Source organism: Dicentrarchus labrax, unplaced genomic scaffold, assembly GCF_905237075.1.
Source record: "Dicentrarchus labrax unplaced genomic scaffold, dlabrax2021, whole genome shotgun sequence".
Lineage (NCBI taxonomy): Eukaryota > Metazoa > Chordata > Actinopteri > Moronidae > Dicentrarchus > Dicentrarchus labrax.
Window position 1 is genome coordinate 25,800,752 of NW_026136701.1, and position 19,347 is coordinate 25,820,098.

At 37.9% G+C, this 19,347-nt stretch overlaps 1 protein-coding gene across 3 annotated transcripts in view; it reads right to left on the bottom strand.

Moving 5' to 3' along the window:
• adcy8 (adenylate cyclase 8 (brain)) overlaps positions 1-19,347 on the bottom strand; it is a 100,558-nt gene that overhangs the window by 18,021 nt on the left and 63,190 nt on the right. For 2 of the 3 annotated variants that reach the window (XM_051403213.1, XM_051403193.1), the window contains exons 8-13: positions 17,325-17,522; positions 12,288-12,388; positions 11,406-11,607; positions 8,969-9,058; positions 7,181-7,353; positions 4,694-4,772 (exon numbers count right to left, since the gene is read on the bottom strand). In XM_051403213.1, coding sequence (XP_051259173.1) covers positions 4,694-4,772; positions 7,181-7,353; positions 8,969-9,058; positions 11,406-11,607; positions 12,288-12,388; positions 17,325-17,522 — 843 coding nt within the window. The remainder of the gene's footprint in view (positions 1-4,693; positions 4,773-7,180; positions 7,354-8,968; positions 9,059-11,405; positions 11,608-12,287; positions 12,389-17,324; positions 17,523-19,347) is intronic. The other variant, XM_051403204.1, reaches the window with a different exon arrangement.

The following is a 19,347-nucleotide window of genomic DNA, read 5'->3' on the forward strand; positions in this document are numbered from 1 at the left end:
AGTCGTCAAGTACAAATACTGTATGTTTTCATGTTCTTTCACGTATTTTGCACTGTGAGATAAAAGTGTCCAGAAAGAACGTATTTTCCATCGTCTCCAAACATTTGATGCTACTTCTCAAACCTCTGAAGACCTGAAACTCTCTCCTCCTTCCAGACTTTGTTAATTGCTTAGAAATCTCAACAGAAAATCTGTCGTTTATATCAGTTGGATGATGGAAAGGCCGAGCCGCCGTTCCCATAATGAACGGCTAAATTAAAAAAATCTGTTAAAGGTTGGATCAATTATGCAACACGAGAGAGTGCGATCAATCTGAGTGCAACAAAAGGATTCTAATAGGCGACACAAATTACTTTTCTGAATGCACAATTAATACAAAGTAATTTGAATACATTAGAGCCAAACAAAAGTCGGTACCATTTAGTTTGTACTTGTGGGAGAGAGTGGGGGCAGAACAAAAAAAACATCCCTGATATTGAAAATTAATTTCGGGGGCAGGCAGATAAGCCTGTGAGGATTTAAGCGACTCTCTCCGGCGATTGTCGGAAACAGTTTTGTGATTAATCCTGCTATCAATTAGTCCTTTAATCATATGAGTGAGTACAAAACTTCAATCTCATTTTCTGTTTTTCTAATTAAGAATGCAAAGCCCGCCAGGCCGGTTTGGCGACGGGATAATGAGATGGTGGCCAGCGAAGTAACGGGCCTCTCAGGCGTTAACCAACGTGACCTCTGGCTGGGTGATGCTTTGATTCAAAATGGCTTCTATTAACCCTCAGAGACGTATAGATACACTCTTAATAAACATTTTATTCAGTGTTAAGAGCTGCTGGCATGGTACACGCTGTGTAATTACTGCAAATACAGTCATATGTTCTCATATGTTCGCCTTTCACCAACTAGGGTTCAAATATTGTGTTGAAATTATAATATTATATGTACACATTTTTATTGGTCATCACTAGCAGCTATAAATGCTGTGATACATTGCATTGGTTCATTGTAATTGTCTGTTCCTATCAAATAAACAGTAAATTAAATGAAAATGTTTGCATGTTAGTATTGTTTTACTGTTTAAGTAACTTTTCACTACTTTATGGTGTATTCTCTCTCTCCTCTTGCTCGCTCTCGCTCTCTCTCTCTCTCTCTCTCTCTCTCTCTCCCTCTGTGAACACTGTCAGGGCACAAAATTAGCACCAACCAGCAGCCAGATGCTGGTAAAATAAGTCTTTCGTGTACATATTTCTGATTGTGAGCGATTGACAGATGACAAATGAGCGGTGACAGTGACCGTAGCTGCCCCAGACAGCTTAAAATGACTCAACAGAATAATTTCAAAGTAACAGTCCTGTCTGCAGCTTTGTAATGAAATGCTTCATGTTCGCTGTGCTTGATAATGTAATTACTGCTGTGACAGGAAGCAGCGTTCATGAAGAACAACATCATCTGGCTCCAGCGCACAATTAGTTTATATAAAGAAATATGAACATCACACAGCAGAAAACATATGAAAGTGTCAAAAAACTGCTTAAATCAATACATTATCTCTTATTACTGCTAGTTACATGCACAATAATGTAGAAACTGTACTGTGATCAGCAAAGATTTTCCCAGCCTCACGTAATTCATTGTGTGCTTGCAGCGTTTTAATGTAAATGGGAAATGTGTGCAAATGTTGTTCTGTGGGTTATTGTGAACATAGCAGACACTCACATTTAACAAGCACTGAACGAGAGCAGAATGAGATTTTTGTAATGAAAAAGGCCGACAAGACGAATAAAAGAGCGAAATGGCCTCCTCCATCTTTCCGCCCTAATAGGCTCTTCTCCTCCACACAATGCAGTCACTTGAACGTCTCGTCTGAAAGAAGCACTAACTAATGTCTTTACACCCTGTGTTTTCTCAACAATAGACGGCGCCGCTGTTAGTTCGCAGCTACAAAAGGACTGAAACGCCTTGTTCTTGTTCCAGAATCCAAATGATGAAGATGCGTCATTATTCCTGTTTACTTTGGTGATATATTACCTCTGGTTTACTTCCTGTAAGCAGCAAACCGACTCCCCTCTGAAAATGTCAGATGTGTGATTATTGTTGGGCTGCTGTTTTAGAAATGCTCCTCGTATTGCAGGCTGATCAGACAGATCAATGCCCAATTAAGTTTTATTTCTGGAGAAACCATGTTAGCTCCACCAAGGTTTCTACCAGTAAGTCCAATTTTCTGGCTGGATTTAAGCGCTAATGCGGTGATACCTGTTGTCCTGCTTATTTAAAATGTGTGAACAGAATTTAATTGAAGTAATTTAAAAGTTTTCTTCCACTAAAGCAAATTATTACATTACCTGTCAAAACAGCTGATGTACGATCAAAGCTATGTATAATTAATCAATCATCAAAATGGTCCAATCCCAAAGATTCAAAAATTCTGATCTAAATTTTACAACTGTGTGAGTTATGGTGTTTAAATAACAGGAAAGACTCAGCTTATTTTTATTAAAATATGCTGTTACAGAAATAAAAACTTTTTTTGTCGCCCAGCACCAATTAAACCCAAAGATAATACAGGATATTTTGCAGAAGCCAGTTACAGAGTTCATATTGTGTCCAAACCTGGCACATCAAACCATTAACACTGCACTAAAACAGAGAGCTGGACCCCGTTCTGCGCACTGTACCTCCCTTCAAAGAGCAAACTGTCTCTTTTCTCTCACACAAACAGCTTTTTTCAGAGCTGTGAGTGTTTGCTTCACGCTGTGAGCTGTCATTGTCTCTGCTTTGCCAAACAAGTGGTAGAATTGACCCTGGGAAAATCAATATGCCACTGGATGACTTCAAATGCGGCTGCTTTCTACTTTCATGGGCCAACAAAGGACCTTCAATTACGGGCCGTCTCTCCTCCATCTCTGCCCAACGCTGAGCCGCTGAACTGCATGATCAAAGGTTGCCATAGAGAGAGCATGAAAGCAGCACGGTGATACCAGTTTCCTTCAGGCTGCTGATTCTGACTGCATCTTTATGAAAAAAAGGCTTGTATAATGTATCAGATGGGTGAAAGAAAGTGGTTTGTTTCTGGTTCTCTTTGTATCTGAAGATGTGTCTCTCGGGGTCAGATATTACACCCGACAGGATGGTTTTCTCTTGATGATTGGTTCCCAATCTCTCTGGCTTGTGACCCCTTAAAGCTACTTGGACCCCTCCATCACAGCTTGCATATGTTTTCTTCTTTCTTATTCCTTTATTTATCTCACAACCCCTCAGATTTACTGTGCAACCCCTTTATCCACTTACTCCGAATTGGGAGATAGTATCTAGACTTAGAGAAACCTTTTGTATTATCTGTCCAGATTTTAAGACATCTGTTTCTGAGATTTTTGCCTCCAGTGCAAACACAGGGGGTTCTGTGTTCATTTAAAAATTTCAACAGCGATATCTGTTTCAAGAAACCATCTCATTTGAACTCTTCCCTCAGTAGAAAGTCAGTACTTACTGCTCGGGGCCAAGAAGTCAAGTGTCACTGCAGATGAGCCTGAAGTCTCTGATACACATGAATTGAAAATGTCCTGTCAGCTCGGTGCTTCCAGCTCAGCCGTATATATGAAACGTTGCTGCTGCAGAATCTTGTAAATGATATCTTCTACACTATAAGATGGAAGTTTGTCTGAGACTTGTGTTGAAGTTATTATTTATGCCCATATACCTCATCCCCACCAAGTTCAACAGAAGCAATCAATAAATGATTACAGTCGACTTTGTTAATTTATAGTGTAAGTTGTGCAGCTGAAGCAGCGAATTTAGTGTTAGTGGAGATTTTAAGCCTTTTGTTTCCTTTTTTAGGACAAAATACACAAATAAATACGCTACTGAAACACTCCTGGTGGTCCATGTTGGCTTCGGGTGAGTAGTGTAATTAATTACTAATACATTTTAGTAAATATATTACACTAACCCCACAAATAATAATTTGGTACAACCGTACTTTTGTTGTCACCCCCTACTGATTTTAAATCCAACAGTCCAATCACATCCTTGGATTCATTTTTGTAATTTTGAGCTTGGAAGATGGAAACTTATATTCAGCAGCTGGAAATATTCCCATTACTTTCATTAAAAAAAAGAGAAAATGAAATGTTCTCAGCTTTACCCATAATACACCTTGCTATCCATTAGCATCACACAGAGTACAGCAGCAGGTGGATGGGCAAGGCACATTTCTCCAATGTTAGATTGTAGGTAAAATTGTACTCTAATTGTCTCGTTTGAGTACCGTCAACTCTTGTTGTCTCTGTTATTTAAAGCAGAGGTTCACCACTGACTGTTAGCTCTGCTGCGCTGATCGTGTTAAAGCCCAGTGCAGCGGCAGTGAAGTTGTCCTTTTGGGAGGAGATTATGGTGGCAAGAGTCTCATCTTGCACATGAAGCTCAGTCTTTACCTTTTCCTTGCACAACTCAAACCCTGCACTGTCTGACGCTGCTTGAATCCTCTCAGAAGAAAGAGAATGTGTCTCTGTAGAGCCAATAATCTCTATATTTTCACAAGCTTTCAGACCGTAACAACAAGATAACTTGCCAGTGCTTTCTGGAAAAAAGACACACAAAGGTTTTCTGATCCAACACCCGATGGTTAAGGTCTGGTGATCGTTAGGAGATGAATCAGGTTTTACTGGTGATGGAAGTGTCGAAGCTGGCGTTGTCTTACCTGCTGGCCGTGATAAAACACAGCGAGGAGAAACATGGCCATCAGGAGCAGAGACGTCTCTTTGGTCCCCAGGAAGTTTCTGTTGGAGCAAAAATAGAGAAGTTGTTGCTGAAGGAGTTTTGTTCATTTGATGGTTTTCTTAAAAAAAAGTGTAGCTTGCAGATTTTAACAGTGCATGACTTCTTAAAATCAAAGTAAATACTTTGTTGCGCTGGCTTTTATCGCCCATAGTTTTTAATCAAACCAGGACACAATATTTTGACCCTAACCCACTGCGAGAAAGTCCAGGATGTACAATCCTAACCTAGAATTTACTGTCCTAAAGCTAACTATAATATTTGGTAGGAAAAATAGGAAAATGAAGGACTCTAAATCAACCAACCTGTGTTCTCTTCTAATATATATATGGCACGGCAGCTCAGGACTGCTTTACAAAGAATAAAATGCAGCAGGAGCAAAGTGTAGAAACAAAACCACTCACCATCGAAAGTTCAGGAACACTAAACTAAAAACTAATTCAGAGGACGACAATTGAGAGAAAGTGGCCCTAAGCAGTTGAGTCTTAGAGATGACGCTGATGTTTGTGGCCTGTTTATCCACACAGTGGGGGTCTCTTTGGTTTCAGCTCAGACTGCAGAAGGACCAGAAGTCCTGCAGGATCTCAGGCTGATCTGAGGCTCACTGAGGATTAACAGCTCATAGAGATGTAGATACGCTGCTCTGGCAATGTTATGGCGAGTTACGAGACTCCCTGGGTAATTATTTTTGGCTGTGGATAATAATGGTATGACAAAGAAATATAAGTTTGATTGTCATTCGTATCCAAAGAATACGCAATACACCACTTCATAAGCTCAAAAAGCACCAAGCATACGGATGTCAGAAGTTTAAGGCTTTGCTTGTGGTTACGCTCGAAAATGTGATAAGTTAAGTTGCTGCTTTTCTCATACTTTTTTTTAAAAGGAGCAGGTTCATTTAAACTGATTCTCACTTACACACCAACGTATGTCATGACTGCTGCTCTGAGGAGACACTGATTGTTCAAGTAAACAAGGTCCTCTTGCAGCATTTACAGATCAGGAAACGTTTCCAGTAATGGAGAACAAAGACAAAAATGGGGAGAAATACAGAATAAGCTGCTCATAAATTGGAGTTAGTCTGAGAAACGACAAAAAGTGTCTGCAAATGTTTGTATAAAAGATGCCTTTAGTATCATATTAATGCTACTTTGAATTCATTCACACCACTGTTTTCATTCACAGCCGCACAAATTAATAGAACATTGTGCTGAAGTCACTCCAGTCTGGAACCTTTTGCAGTGGAAATCATACAAAGTCCTCTCGCTCTGAGGTCTTTTCATCTTGACCTTCTCTCTCGCATCCCTGAAGGCCTTAAAGATATGACTCCCATCAGCTCCCTATGGAGCCTGTATGGAAACCTCTGCTTGGAGGGGGCATGGTGCTTTTTTTCTTCAGGTCTTTCACAGCTATATGCTCAGGATACCTTTATATATTGTCACTGTAAAGGTCACTGTACTAACACTGACAACCTGCGAGATGAGTTTTCTCACATTTGCAACATTTCTCTCCAGAAATAAGGTCAACGTGGCTCCCTGATGTGGAAGGAAGTGGCGAGGAAACAGTGAGAGAAGTGAGGAGAAGGTAATTTACCTGTCTTTACTTTAACAAGTGTACTTTGTTAATAAACTGCAGACGAAGAAACATTTTGAAGTCAGTTTCAGTCAGGTTTTGTTCTTGTGTTACTGTTCATACAAGAAGAGTGATGGACTGCTGGAAGTTTGCAGATGATCAACAAACAAACACTGGTGGATTCTTTTGCTATTTTTCTTCCATAATGTCTTTTTTTCAGACTAGCAGAAAGTAAACACCCAAAACACACGTTTAGGTGCCTGTTTTACTACATTTTGTAGATTTCACAAAGAGTTATCATTAGATAACACAAGTTTTCTGAAATTCTATGTTTAAGTACGCAAATTAGGTAATACAAAATGTATTTCTATCTATATTCTGAAGGTTTTTACTGAAGAGTTTGTTCATATATCACTGATTTATATAACATTTATTATTTATTCCTAAAAACATGGCAATAATGGATTTTTCATGGTATTTTCTAGTTCATGAAGTAAAAAGTCGTACCTTTGACTCTATTATGTATGAAAAATGAATTTTGAACCTGGCTTTAACCAATGTTCACAATGTTGTCTGGAAATGTATGCAAAATAGTGAATATCTTATGAGATAACGCCTCATTTGCTTATTCAAACATAACATTTTAGAAAAGTTGTAATCAGAAAACTAATTGTCTTAATGTGAGTAATCAACTGGGGATGTTTTATGGTGATATCTATCAGGTATGTAGTGTCTCCCCTCAACTGAACCTCGATTTATTTGGCTGAATCTGATATTTGAGAGTATGAAAATGTAAATGTAATGTGAAAACGACAACATGTGATTCTAAAGCACTCACTCTGTGTTGTGGTGGACAGTGTCGTAGCGCACAAACAGCGAGGTGTAGAAAGCTTCGGTCAGCAGCGAGTAGATGGCGATCATCACCAGCAGCACCGCCAGCTTCAACACCGAGTTGAGCCGCAGGAACACGGCACACGTCACCATCGCCAGGACCCCCGTGAACACAAAATACTGACAAGAAACAACAAAGACATGGTTAATATGATCAGATCCAGCTTTTACTGAAACATGTTCATGTTCCCCTCACAGATGAACTGTATTAACTTTGGTGACTTTTCCTAGCGCTACCAAGAGGTCAAAATTTTATTTGTCCAGTTGCATTTCCATTATCTTGGGGGAAAATAATTATACAGTAATAAATAATAATAATAATAATAATAATAATAATAATAATAAATTTTTTTAAATTTTTCTAAAGCCCAGATACTTACTGTTAGTCTCTAACATGGGTCAACCTCCAAACACTAAAGCCTACATATCCCATAATGCATCTTTTCATAAGATTTCCCTTGCCTGGTTAACACCCACATCTGTCAAGTCCATGCCCTGAGTTTGTAACACAGGCTTTCTGTTAATAATTTGAAGTGTCCAAGCCCAAACTGACAAACCTTCCCAGACTTGACAAAACACCCGAAGCAATTCTGTCTCACTCCCAAGTTGTCAAATAAAGGATGGCTCAAACCAACACAGGAATTTAACCCTGGAGACTGCTGTTCGTGTCCCGTGTGAAACCAAAAGTACACAAGTACTTGTCAAGTAATCTACGTAACTTACCTTGTGTAACATACTTAGTATAACATAACTTATGTCCGTTTCCAAAACCAACCAAATAGTTCATGTGCCTAAATAAAATCAAACGTTTCCCGACGTTAACCACACAAGCTTTATTTTGAAAGTCTAACCAGACGTTGCATATTTATTCTTGTCCATAAATAACCGAACCTTACAAGGTAACTGGACTCACAAGATCACATAAGAATCCATCTTGCCAGGCTTCAATCTATGTGTTTATGGCCGGTACAGTGGTACGAGACCAATCGCCGTCCTTGTAACAATGTAACAATGGCGGCTGCTAAAGAGTTAAGCATAGATGCTGCTAGCAAGAGCAAATAATGGCACTGAAGGCTTTTCCAATGAAAACTACATGAATGGTATAACAAACCATGTTCCCACTGACCAAGCGGCAGTATTTGACGAGTTGGGAGTGAGAACGAGTTGGTGCAAGAGCCACAGAGGATATTCTACAAATGTTTTTCAACTGACCTAAAGAATATAAAACATACAATAAAGTATTATATAAATATAATAAATACTTGACATTCAGCTGCATCAAAAGCTTCTAATTTGGGATCTCTTTTAGTTTTTCTAATCTAATATTCCAGTCTGGTTTTGAGCCAGCTAGAGAAAGTCAATAACTCTTTTTTATGCATCTAAAAACAGCTCTTATTCGCACACACAAGCTTTCCTGCCCCTCTGGAGGAAACAACGTTGTGACATATACACGCAACGATACGTGCCTCAACCAAAGCTTGGAGCTATAAAAATGTAGCTCCCTTATTGAGTCCATCAATCAGCTGCATATTGTGTGAGCAAAATAACATAATGGATGTTTTCTGTGTGACGTTCTGATGGCTCCATCAGTCGCCGTTGTCTGAGGCGAGACCTCCCTCTGGGTGCGAGCAGATGTCGAGGATGTTTAATTCATCATTTTGCCGCTGTTGCAGAAGTGAAAAAAAAAAACAGATGGACCTGACTGCAAAATTCAGACAACTCATTTAGTCGGTACCTCTGGGTAGAAGCAGATGTCTGGGATAGAGGCCGACTCGTTGTACGTCTGGTTCTTGAAGGTGCTGGACTTGTCGAAGTCGCACCACAGCTGTGAGAGACCAACAGGGGGAATTAATGTTGTTGTACAGTATAAAACCGATACCGTACAGTAGAAATTTCTCTTCATACATTCTGTCATCAAGCTTTTAAATCTTTCAAGATGTTTGTGTCATAAATTCACAGCTCAGGTTGAATCAACAAGGTTGAGAAGCATGTCCTCGTTCCTTCCTGCCTCACAGGAAGTGATGCATTTAAATTTCAAGTTTGTTTGAAAAAAGAAGAAGAAGAAGAAGAAAAACCTGTGGTTAGCATGGACATTAGAATCAACATTGGACTAGGCTCAAAGATGAAAAACAGATTATATTTGACAAACCATATCTATTTTTTCTCTCTATCTTTTTATCTTTACTTAAAATGGAGATTCAAAAGATAACTATACAAGCAAAAACTATGTAAAGACAATGTCACACTCCCTCTTCCTGTGTTGCTATCGCAGCCTCTCCGTGGTTTGTTTACAGAGCAGGTCTGGCTGTGTTCAGCTGAGTAGAGCAACCGAAACAGTAGTTTTTATCATCTACATTGGTGACTGTTGGAACAGTATAAAGACTAATAAAGACGGTGAGTTTTATTCTGTTTCTGTCCACTTTGAATAAAGTGAGGAGAGAGAGCGATATTACGTTTAATAAAGGTCTATCTCTGTAGGGATCCTTTCCATAATGCTGTCAGACACTGACAATAACAATCTGAGTCTGTCAGTGGCAGAAACAACTTCAGTTAGTGGAAGGACTTTGATATGCTGTTGCTGTAGTGTGACATCCATTGGCTTGTGCATTTCTTATATTTTTAACTAAAATGTTTTTCTTTCTCCTGCCCCAACTACAGTTGCATGGGGACATAAAATCTAATGAACTGATCTCCTCATTTTGATAAACCCATGTGGGTTTGTAGTTGTTGCATTCCTAATGTTTTTTCTCTGATTATTGCCTCCATCTTTAAAAGCACTTTAAAGGCTTTTAAGGATATGGCAGATATGTTTTTATCTGACCAAACAAATCTGCAACATGTTCACTGACAAGATATTTTATTTGCTTATGAGCTTGTGGCTACTAAAGCACAATTAATGTTTATATGGTTCAGTAAAAGCAACTCAAAGCACTCAGAGGAAGCTTGTTGTGTTTGTCAAATATTGAAAAAGTCAGCTGTGATACGAGACAGGACGTTTCCTTTCTCTATATTTAACCACCATGTCCTCCAAACACCAAAGTGCTGAACTCCTGAACTCTGGTGTAGGCTGAAAATTAATTAATACCTCAGAATGTAAACAGATTATTTAACAAATCCCTTGTATGAGCAAAGAACCACTTGCAATTTGGGTTCCCCAGTTTGAATTAATTTACACAAACAAACTTCTCAATATCACTGTGAAGGTTCTTTTATGGCTTATTCTTCTTTGACGAAACTGATCCTTTTCTCACCAGCTGAGGCCTCGGGGGTTTGCATAATAAGCTCTGCTTGATACAAACAGAGACCTTGCAACACCAAAAGCTAATTATGAGCCTGCTTCATGTGCTTTAGTAAAGTAATGACTTGTGAGCCAGTGTCTTTCAGATGCGTGTCAGGTAAATTGGGGTCGACGAGGTCACATTTTCAGACGATCAAAAAAAAAAAAAAACAGCTTTTGAATTACTGAAACTTGAAGTTATGAAATAGATTGTCATATAATAACAAACTAATCACACAACATCCTTGCTCTGAAATTCAGTCAGTCTGGTTTGATCTGACTTGAACCCTTTTATGATTTCTTATAGTATGAAGTTGGTTCTAAGTGTACATTAAACTTACTATAGTATACTATTTAAAGGTCTGGGTTGGAGGACTTTAAGTAAGGATTTAATTTGAATGTTTTTCAGTACAACATGACATCAGCTGCCCCTTTGTTTCACCACTGATCTTAAAGTACAAGTCTGGTGATATTAGGGCTGGGTATCATTTAAAAAATGGTGAATACCAACACTAGTACCCCTAAAGTGATACAGATACCAGTAGCAATACCAGTACCCTTAAAGTGATACGGATACCAGTACCAATACCAGTACCCCTAATGTGATACAGATACCAGTACCAATACCAGTACCACCTAAAGTGATACCGATACCAAATGGTAAATGGACTGTACTTGTCCACAACAACATTAAGAGACCCAAACCAACAAAGCCTGATCAACAAGTATTGACAGATGGACTACTTTGATCTTTTCATGGGATTTCTTGACAAGCAGGAACATTTAGAAGAAGGCTAGTTTCATCCCCGAACAGAGTCAAGAAATCCTGGTGAAATACCAGCTGTTTAAATCTTCTTCAATCAAACCATAATCAGGAAGTGGAAATCGAACTCACTATATTGATCATGGCTGCCAGGAAGTTGATGAGGATTGATACGAAGATGATGACGTTTCGTGCTGCGTATGTCTCGTTGATCCAGCAGCAGGCTTTGCGCAGGACCAAAGGAAGACACTTGTAGTCTTCCGCCGTTGTAACTAGGACCAGACAGGAGTGGAGGACGATGAGGATTGAGAACTGGATCACCATGGTTACCATCCTGCAAAAAACACAAAAAATAAAAAAAAATAAATGAAAAAAAATAAAAAAATAAATAATAATAAGCATCAGCTGGATTGAACTTTCCCAACATTTAAATTTTTTTATATATATTTTATTTAATATTCTGAAATTCGATCAATATCTCATAATTAAGAAATGTTACATCTTTATCAAGTTGGATGGAAACAAGTTATCATTAGCAATTTCTTTTGCCAATATACTTGAAATTCTGTTATAAAGTGGTTGAAAACATTTGGATGGAAACACGGCTGCAAATTTTCCAACTTATCCTGTATACAGTTGGTTCATTAGCTCTTCGGAGCAAAAAACACAGACTGCTAAACACTCCAGGAGTCAGGAATACATAGGAATACTTAGAGCGCACATCCGTGCTAAAACTCAGAAACTGTTGCTTGTTGAAAAATAACAAAATGAGCATGGTTTGCTCTGGAAAAAGTGCAAACTTTTTTCTGTCCAGTAGAGTAGTGCTAGTACTCTATCTATATATGTATATTTGAAAAAAGACAGTCCTGTTCCAAAACCTTAAAAATGTGTTTCAGAAAGACTGATGAAAGAAACTCTTTGAGTAGATACACTGAGAACTGAAAGCTAGTCGAACCCCTGGAGGTGTGGTGGGACTTTTTCAGGTGAACCGTCCACCAGGTCGACATAATTTACCTTGCAGATGGAAGCAGGCTTTGGATGGTGGTGATGAAGATGAGCACGATGAAGGCGCACACCAGGTTGGACTTGAACACCTCATCTCTCATCTGGGAGTACTGCACCGTGAAAGGGAGAAGAAGAAGAAGAAGAGAAAGAAGGAGGAAGAGGGAGGTGAGGGGAAGATGGGGAAACAAGTTTTCAGACAAACGAGAAGACTGGACACATTGAAATGCACCTCAACCACACCAACGCACCGACACAGCCACATGCAATGGTTCAACCACAAGCGTTAGAGAGAGACAGGAGCAGGTGGGTTAGCTGTGGGGTCCTGGGGAAGGTGAAAAGCTGACAAGCACAATGCTAGCTGTTAGCCGCTATTAGCTGAGTCAGAGACACAAACGGAGAGCTAAAAAAATAAAACATAAATGAGCTAACTGCGCAAGTGGGAGAGGGTTTTTGAAAAGATTAACTGAAATGTGAATCTGGATTTGAGAAATATTAGACTTGACTTTTAGATTAGTCGCAGCTAACAACTCAACAATAGTAAAATATCAGAAAACCAAGGATGGCAGGTTAGTGCTTTTATGCTAGCACTCCTATTTAAATATCGTCTTGATCCTCTGCTACATTGAGTTTACCTTAAAAATGACAATAGCACAGATGTTGGGTGAAAATGTCCAAACCTTTCAGTTAACAGTGATCCTTTGACTGAAATCAAAGCTAGAGATACCGTTTACCCAGTGGGTAAAAAGTACCTCAAAATTCGGGAGATTTTGTTGTTAACGCATTAGCACTATTTATTATTTATTTATTATCATTTTCACTATTAGTCTGTTGCATTTGAATAGTTTAGCACATTACTGCTAATGCTTGTTTTGTTTTACTTCAGGAAAACCTGAATGCAGGACCTTTACTTGTCGTTGATTATTTTTCCATCATAGTGGTACTATTTCTTACTTTATTAGTCAGGGAACATCAATTAACAAACTGGTAGTAGAAGTAGCCTTGAAGGCTAATTGCTAGCATTTTGGATAATTGTTGATAAATATCTCATGTCTGTGCATTACGTATGGAGCTAGGGGATTGGAAGCAATTTGCTTAGTTTAGCTTAGCAAAAACAACATTTTGCTAACATTAACTATCAGATGTTATTTGTTAGCTAATGGTTGATGTGGATTTTGGGGTTGGGGTTTGCTAAGAAGCAGTTACAGCACGCAACTCCGTCTGAAACCACAAACTGATTACATTTTCACCCAACTCTGGGAAAGAATACTAAAAAGCTTATTTTCCAAAATGTTGAACCTTTTAAATGCACTCTAAACATAGAATTAAATAACTTGTCTTGTAAATTTTACATGTACAAAAGGAGCATTTTACATTTCCAATTACACAGTACTTTACCTAATTAAACTGTCATTGGTTATATTGAGATAAAATGAGGAAACTGTCTGGCATTTGAGAACGTGGGCATTAGCATCTCCTGAAGAAAGCTGTGCTGATGTAAGACTCTAGACTGATGAGTCACCAATCTGGACCAACAGCCTGACTCATCTCAGTCTCTTAACTTTCCGCCCTGTGACCCCCGCTGCCCCCGTCCTCGCTCTGTCTCTTTCTCAAAGAGTGCTGGGAAATTAGCAAGAAGATGCTTCACGTTTTGTCACAACTTTGGCAAAAAATAAAAAATAAAAATGAGGGAGGCCAACAGCAAATCACTGCACATTTACTGAAGAGGTTAAAGAGGTCAACCAAAAAAATAAGGTTCTTGGAAAGGTTTTGAAGATGGCGGTGGGACTCAAAGGGAAACATAGATGTGGAGTGGGAAAAGGGCCCGTATGAAGGTCAACTCAAAGGTTAAAAGGTGAGCTTATTCATGGAACAAAAAAATGGAAAGAAAGGGAACAAAAAAGCTACAGAAGTGCATTGCATTCACCAAAGAAAAAGAATATCCAGATACATTTTCATGTAATTACGACTTCCATATCTCATGGTTATGTTTAACATCTCGTAATTATAATTATGTGTATTATAAACATTAAGTGATCAGTCAAAATGCGGCTATATGCTGTTTCATTGGAATTCGTCGCTATGGAAACAACTCTGATTGGTGTCAGCTGTTGACAGCAAAAGATTGCAGTTGTAAACAAACCACTTTATAGTGTTTATTTCCTCTTTGGCCTGATGCTTTAGCAGATACATAAACACTTGGCTTCAAATGTCACCAGCTCACTAAATGGCTGCTATCAGTTGTCATCGGGAGGACAGATTCGAGGTAGTATGGCCCCACTCTACCTCCTAACTGGCTCAGTAGGCCTTTATCATTTATTGTTAAGTTGGATGTGCGAGACCAAAAGTGAACGTTGACTGAAGTTACATAGCATACTTAAAATACCTCCGGGATGTAACATAAATTACCATCTTTTCCTAAACCAAACCAATTACTTTTGGTCCCTAAATGTAACTGAACTGCAACCGCAGCAAGCTTTATTTTGAAAGGGCGTTATTTTATTACATGTTTATTATTGCTAACTTGATTGCGGAGTGAGAACATGTTGAAAATATATGATCATTTATCAGTGATAATAATAGTAGACGATATATCTTCTGGCCTTCTGGTAGGTGCAGTTCTCCCCATCTGAAACATTATAATGGTAGTGATAACCAGATAACGACCATTCAATGGGAATAGCAAATTAACCCCTTAAAAATCCAGTTTTCCATTTTTATTTCCCTTTAAGCAGCTTCATGTTGTTCCTTATTCTGACAGTATCATATATCGCATTCTTTAAAAGCTAAGTCCTGTTCATTGAAGATATATTACACAGAGTGAAATAGTCAAAGCCAAGACTCCATTAAACTGAAATATTCCAGTTGGCTTGCCCACCATTTTAGACACATTTACCCACAATTCAGCCTGATATATTTGGCATCTTTGGAAACATTTGGATCTCCTGTAGAATAATTCCTGAAGGGTTTGAACAATGTTTGGCTGAGCAGGATGAGTTTACAATGACTAACTGAACAGCTGATTTAAGGGATTAATTGAGGTGGATGTCCTGTTTTATCAAGCAGGAACAACTATTCATCATGTTGATCGTTTGTCATAATTTTACAACACAAATTCAGTTAGGTATAGAGTTAGGGTATGATCCTTACCTGGTGCAATGCCAGTGTTGTGAAAATCCATTATTCCAAAACCCAAATAATCCCGAAAAATGTCCCATTGGACCGCACGCCTATTAACAGTCTATTATTCCGGAAACTAACGTCCATTGTTCCGAAGGCCATTTGTTCTTACAATACACACTCTGGTATCAAACACATAACCTAAGTGACCTCACTAAAATACTTTAAACCACTATCTTTTCCTAAACCTAACCAACAACTTTTGATGCCTAAACCTATCCAAACTGTGACCGTTTCACATCATTCACCACGTGGAAATTCACCTGACATGAATACACTAAGATATTAAAGAGCAAGAAACTCCACGGAGTATGTATTTTCAGAACAATGGGCCTTCGGAGCAGTGGGCTTTTGTTTTCGGAATAATGGGCTGTGGGACAAATGGGCATTTTTCCAACTATTGGGGTTTCGGAATAATGGGCAGTCAGAACAATTGGAAGTCCTCCCTCACCTACCCCCTCGAGTGTCCTTATCTTGCTCTTGTTCAAGCTTTTAATTAAGTGATACTTTAAAAATGACTACTAGTACTCTAGTAATCCAGTCTAGTGGTATTTAACTGTAGTATTAACTCTATTTCAAACATTTCAAGGTGAAGGTTTTATAACAGTGAGATGTAAAGCCACAATGACAGGATATGTAAGATGTAAATTTAAGAAAACATGTCAGAAATACTTTTTTTTTAGTGAATGCAATGTACTCCTGTAAAAAGAAAAAAAAAAGTTGACCAAGTCAACTTTTTCCACAAGACTGTAAAAGGGTAACCGGTCCATGGCATGGACTTTGGGTCATGAGTAAACTGAAGGAGGATTTTTCAATTTCGGCATTGCCAAACTTTAGTGTTTCGCCAAGCTGAATATTCTGTGCTCCTCGAAGCAAAGATCAAAGCCGTTTTTCTTTCAATTTTAAAATCAAACATGAGTCATGGTTAAGTTAGCAGTAACTCATTAAAAAAGGTTAAGGTTGTTCTGAAGATTAGGTCAACTGTGTTTATTCCTGCACATTAGTTTGGAGTCTGAAGTGTGCCGGCTGTATAATTCTACAACGGTTCACTACAACCAATTTATAAATTCCTACATTTTAAAAAGCTATCATAAACTTCATTTAATCATTTTTGACCTTGAGAACATAGGCTTGACTTAAGATTTCAACTGCACCTCGTGGTCTTCCTCAGGGGATGGAGCTGGATGGATGGAGGCTTCATGAGATGCAGTTGTAAACTTGAAAAACATAAATCTACCATAAACTGATTAAGTTAATGTTTAACTAGCTAATTTATATAAAACATAAGCTGGCTACTTACCTAGCATTTTAAACTTTAGCTAACTAACAATTGACGTAAATTGGCTCGTTAGTTAGCTAAGATTTGGCTAACATTAGCTATCAGTTGTTACTTGCTAGCAAACGTTGACGCAGATTAGCTAGTTAGTTGTTTTTATCTTTTAACCATCTTGAAAAGGTGATTGTGTTTTCAAAAGTTGACGAAGGGTTGCTCAACTGTTATTGGAGCACAAAGCAATGAATGAATTAATTGAATTAATATTTTTAAATATTGAATTTATTAGTGAATCATCTAAATGTGAATTAAATGTAGTTGTTGTTGCTGTCATTAAACAAACTGAATTCATAATTATTCTGGTGGCACGCTTCAGACTCCATTCACGGGAAGACCAAATGAGGGAAAGTACTGAACGGAAAGAAAACCCTGGACCAGATTATCTATATATTTCAAGTGCCTTTAGCTTACTCATGATGGGGGGGAAAAAATTGTTGGTTCTTGTTTTGCTTCTGAAAATCTTCATCTAAGAATAGATATGAGGAGGGAAAAAGAGAAAGAAAAAAAAAACAGTTATCTGTCTAAACCCCAGCTACCTTCTCTTCCAGGCTGGAGTCTTTAAACATCAGTGAGAAAGGCTTGATATGCTCTCTTCTCAACTTATCGCCACTCCGTAAGTCGATGGCGCTCTCTATTCGCTTGTTAATTTCCTCAGGACCAGAGTGGACATGCAAAGCTTGTGCGAGATGGTTTGGAAGCAGATTTATCGAATTTCTCGTTAGGGCAGCCAGAGTCTAGGGGGAAAGCACATGCACATAGAATGAACCTGCTTGTCCCCCTTTTGTTTCATTCAAGTTACAAAAATGAAAAAAGAAGAACAGACACACAGTTACGTTCATTACATACACAAAAGAAAACAAAGAAATTTTAAGGAAAAGGAAGAAAAGGGAAGACCAAAATGCAACGATCGCTATCAGACAGCTCAGTAGCAAGTCATGCATCTCTCATTCACTCGCTGCATGTTCACTGCGCATTGATGTTAGTGGTGACAAAGCCTGTAATATGCATACATTATAACAAAGCTGTAATTTATGTCCAGAACTGTGCTTGGGAAGGGAAAGGACTGGGAATAAAGACACAAAACAAACAAAACAGGTGAAAATTAACAATATATTTTAAGCATGAAATGGAGGATAAACATGTAAGGGGACAAATACACCAAATTAAAAGTAATGCTGAACCATTTATTTGATTGTGTTCAGCAGGTGAAGGTGGAGAAATCATGTTTTATACACATGACATCTCAGGCTGGATCCACAAAATGTGGATCAAACTCTTCGTCCTCAACCAGGACAACCTTGCAAGACATTATATTGTGAATGGAAATTTGAATGACACAAGGTTCTTCGGTTTACAAGAGTCTCCTCAGGTTTTATTTACCACTTCACCACTTCCTGTCCTTCCTTCTCTCTCCGTAACAAAAATATATTGTCTTCTAAAGTCTTCTAGGTATCTTCTTAACTTTAAATCGTGTATACTTTAATTACTTATATAATTCAAACAGAGATCATCTCCATGGAAATCAGCTCACAGCGACTTACAGTAGTATTTTACTGCAGACAGAGCCACTGCCAATATGTTTTATTAACAGATCTTTTACATTTATTTAATTAAGTAAACTGTAGTTATATTTTTACTGATTACACTTAATTTCCCAACATAAATGTCTAAAATGAAATTATGGTGGGAAAATAGTGAATAATTGATTCATTTATAGTCTATAAATACATTAATTGGCATATAAAATACCATCATGTGTTTTTTCATCCCAAAAAATTACAGTTTCTGACTTTAATTTCCTGAATTTAATCAATTAGTTCATTTTACAGAAACCATGAGAAAGTATCAAATGAATGATTTCTGTCGATGTTATTCAATAGCCTAATGTTTATATAAAACAATTTGGTAGTGTTTTTTTGTTGAGCAAGAGTTTTGTGCAAAAGGAATTAAATGCCTATCCTATAATAAATATATAAATAAATATAAATATCCTACATAAAGAAAGGTTTTACCGTAGTTAATGTAGTTAGTTATTTGTCCAAAAATTCCATTAATAATACTATTTCACTGGCCTAAAAGTGGTTAAATTGAATTATCATCAATAGGGATGAGCGAGTACACCATTATCTGTATCTGTTCAACCAACTAAATGATCAGTATTTGGAATAGGCGGGGCTTTAATCAGCTTTAAACATACAGAGTCTAAAAATCATCTTACAAAATACCCACAATATGTAAGCTTTTAATTGAATTAATAGTAGAAATTGTTTTATTCAATTCAATTGTATTTGTATGGTGAGAAGTCATAATAAGTTATCTCACTTTTTTTAAATAGTAGAGGTAAGGTTTTAAGAGGTCGAAACCTCAAGTAGAATCTGGCTCTAGGTGGGCTGCTTCGACATGTTGTGGGTAGAGAGAGAGAGAGAGAGAGAGAGAGAGAGAGAAAGAGAGGGAGATCATCTAGCTTGATCGATAGATATAATTGGGTATACTATATGCATAATAATAATAATTAAAAAGTTAATGGAATAATGTTGCCTAAAGGAAGCATATGTACGG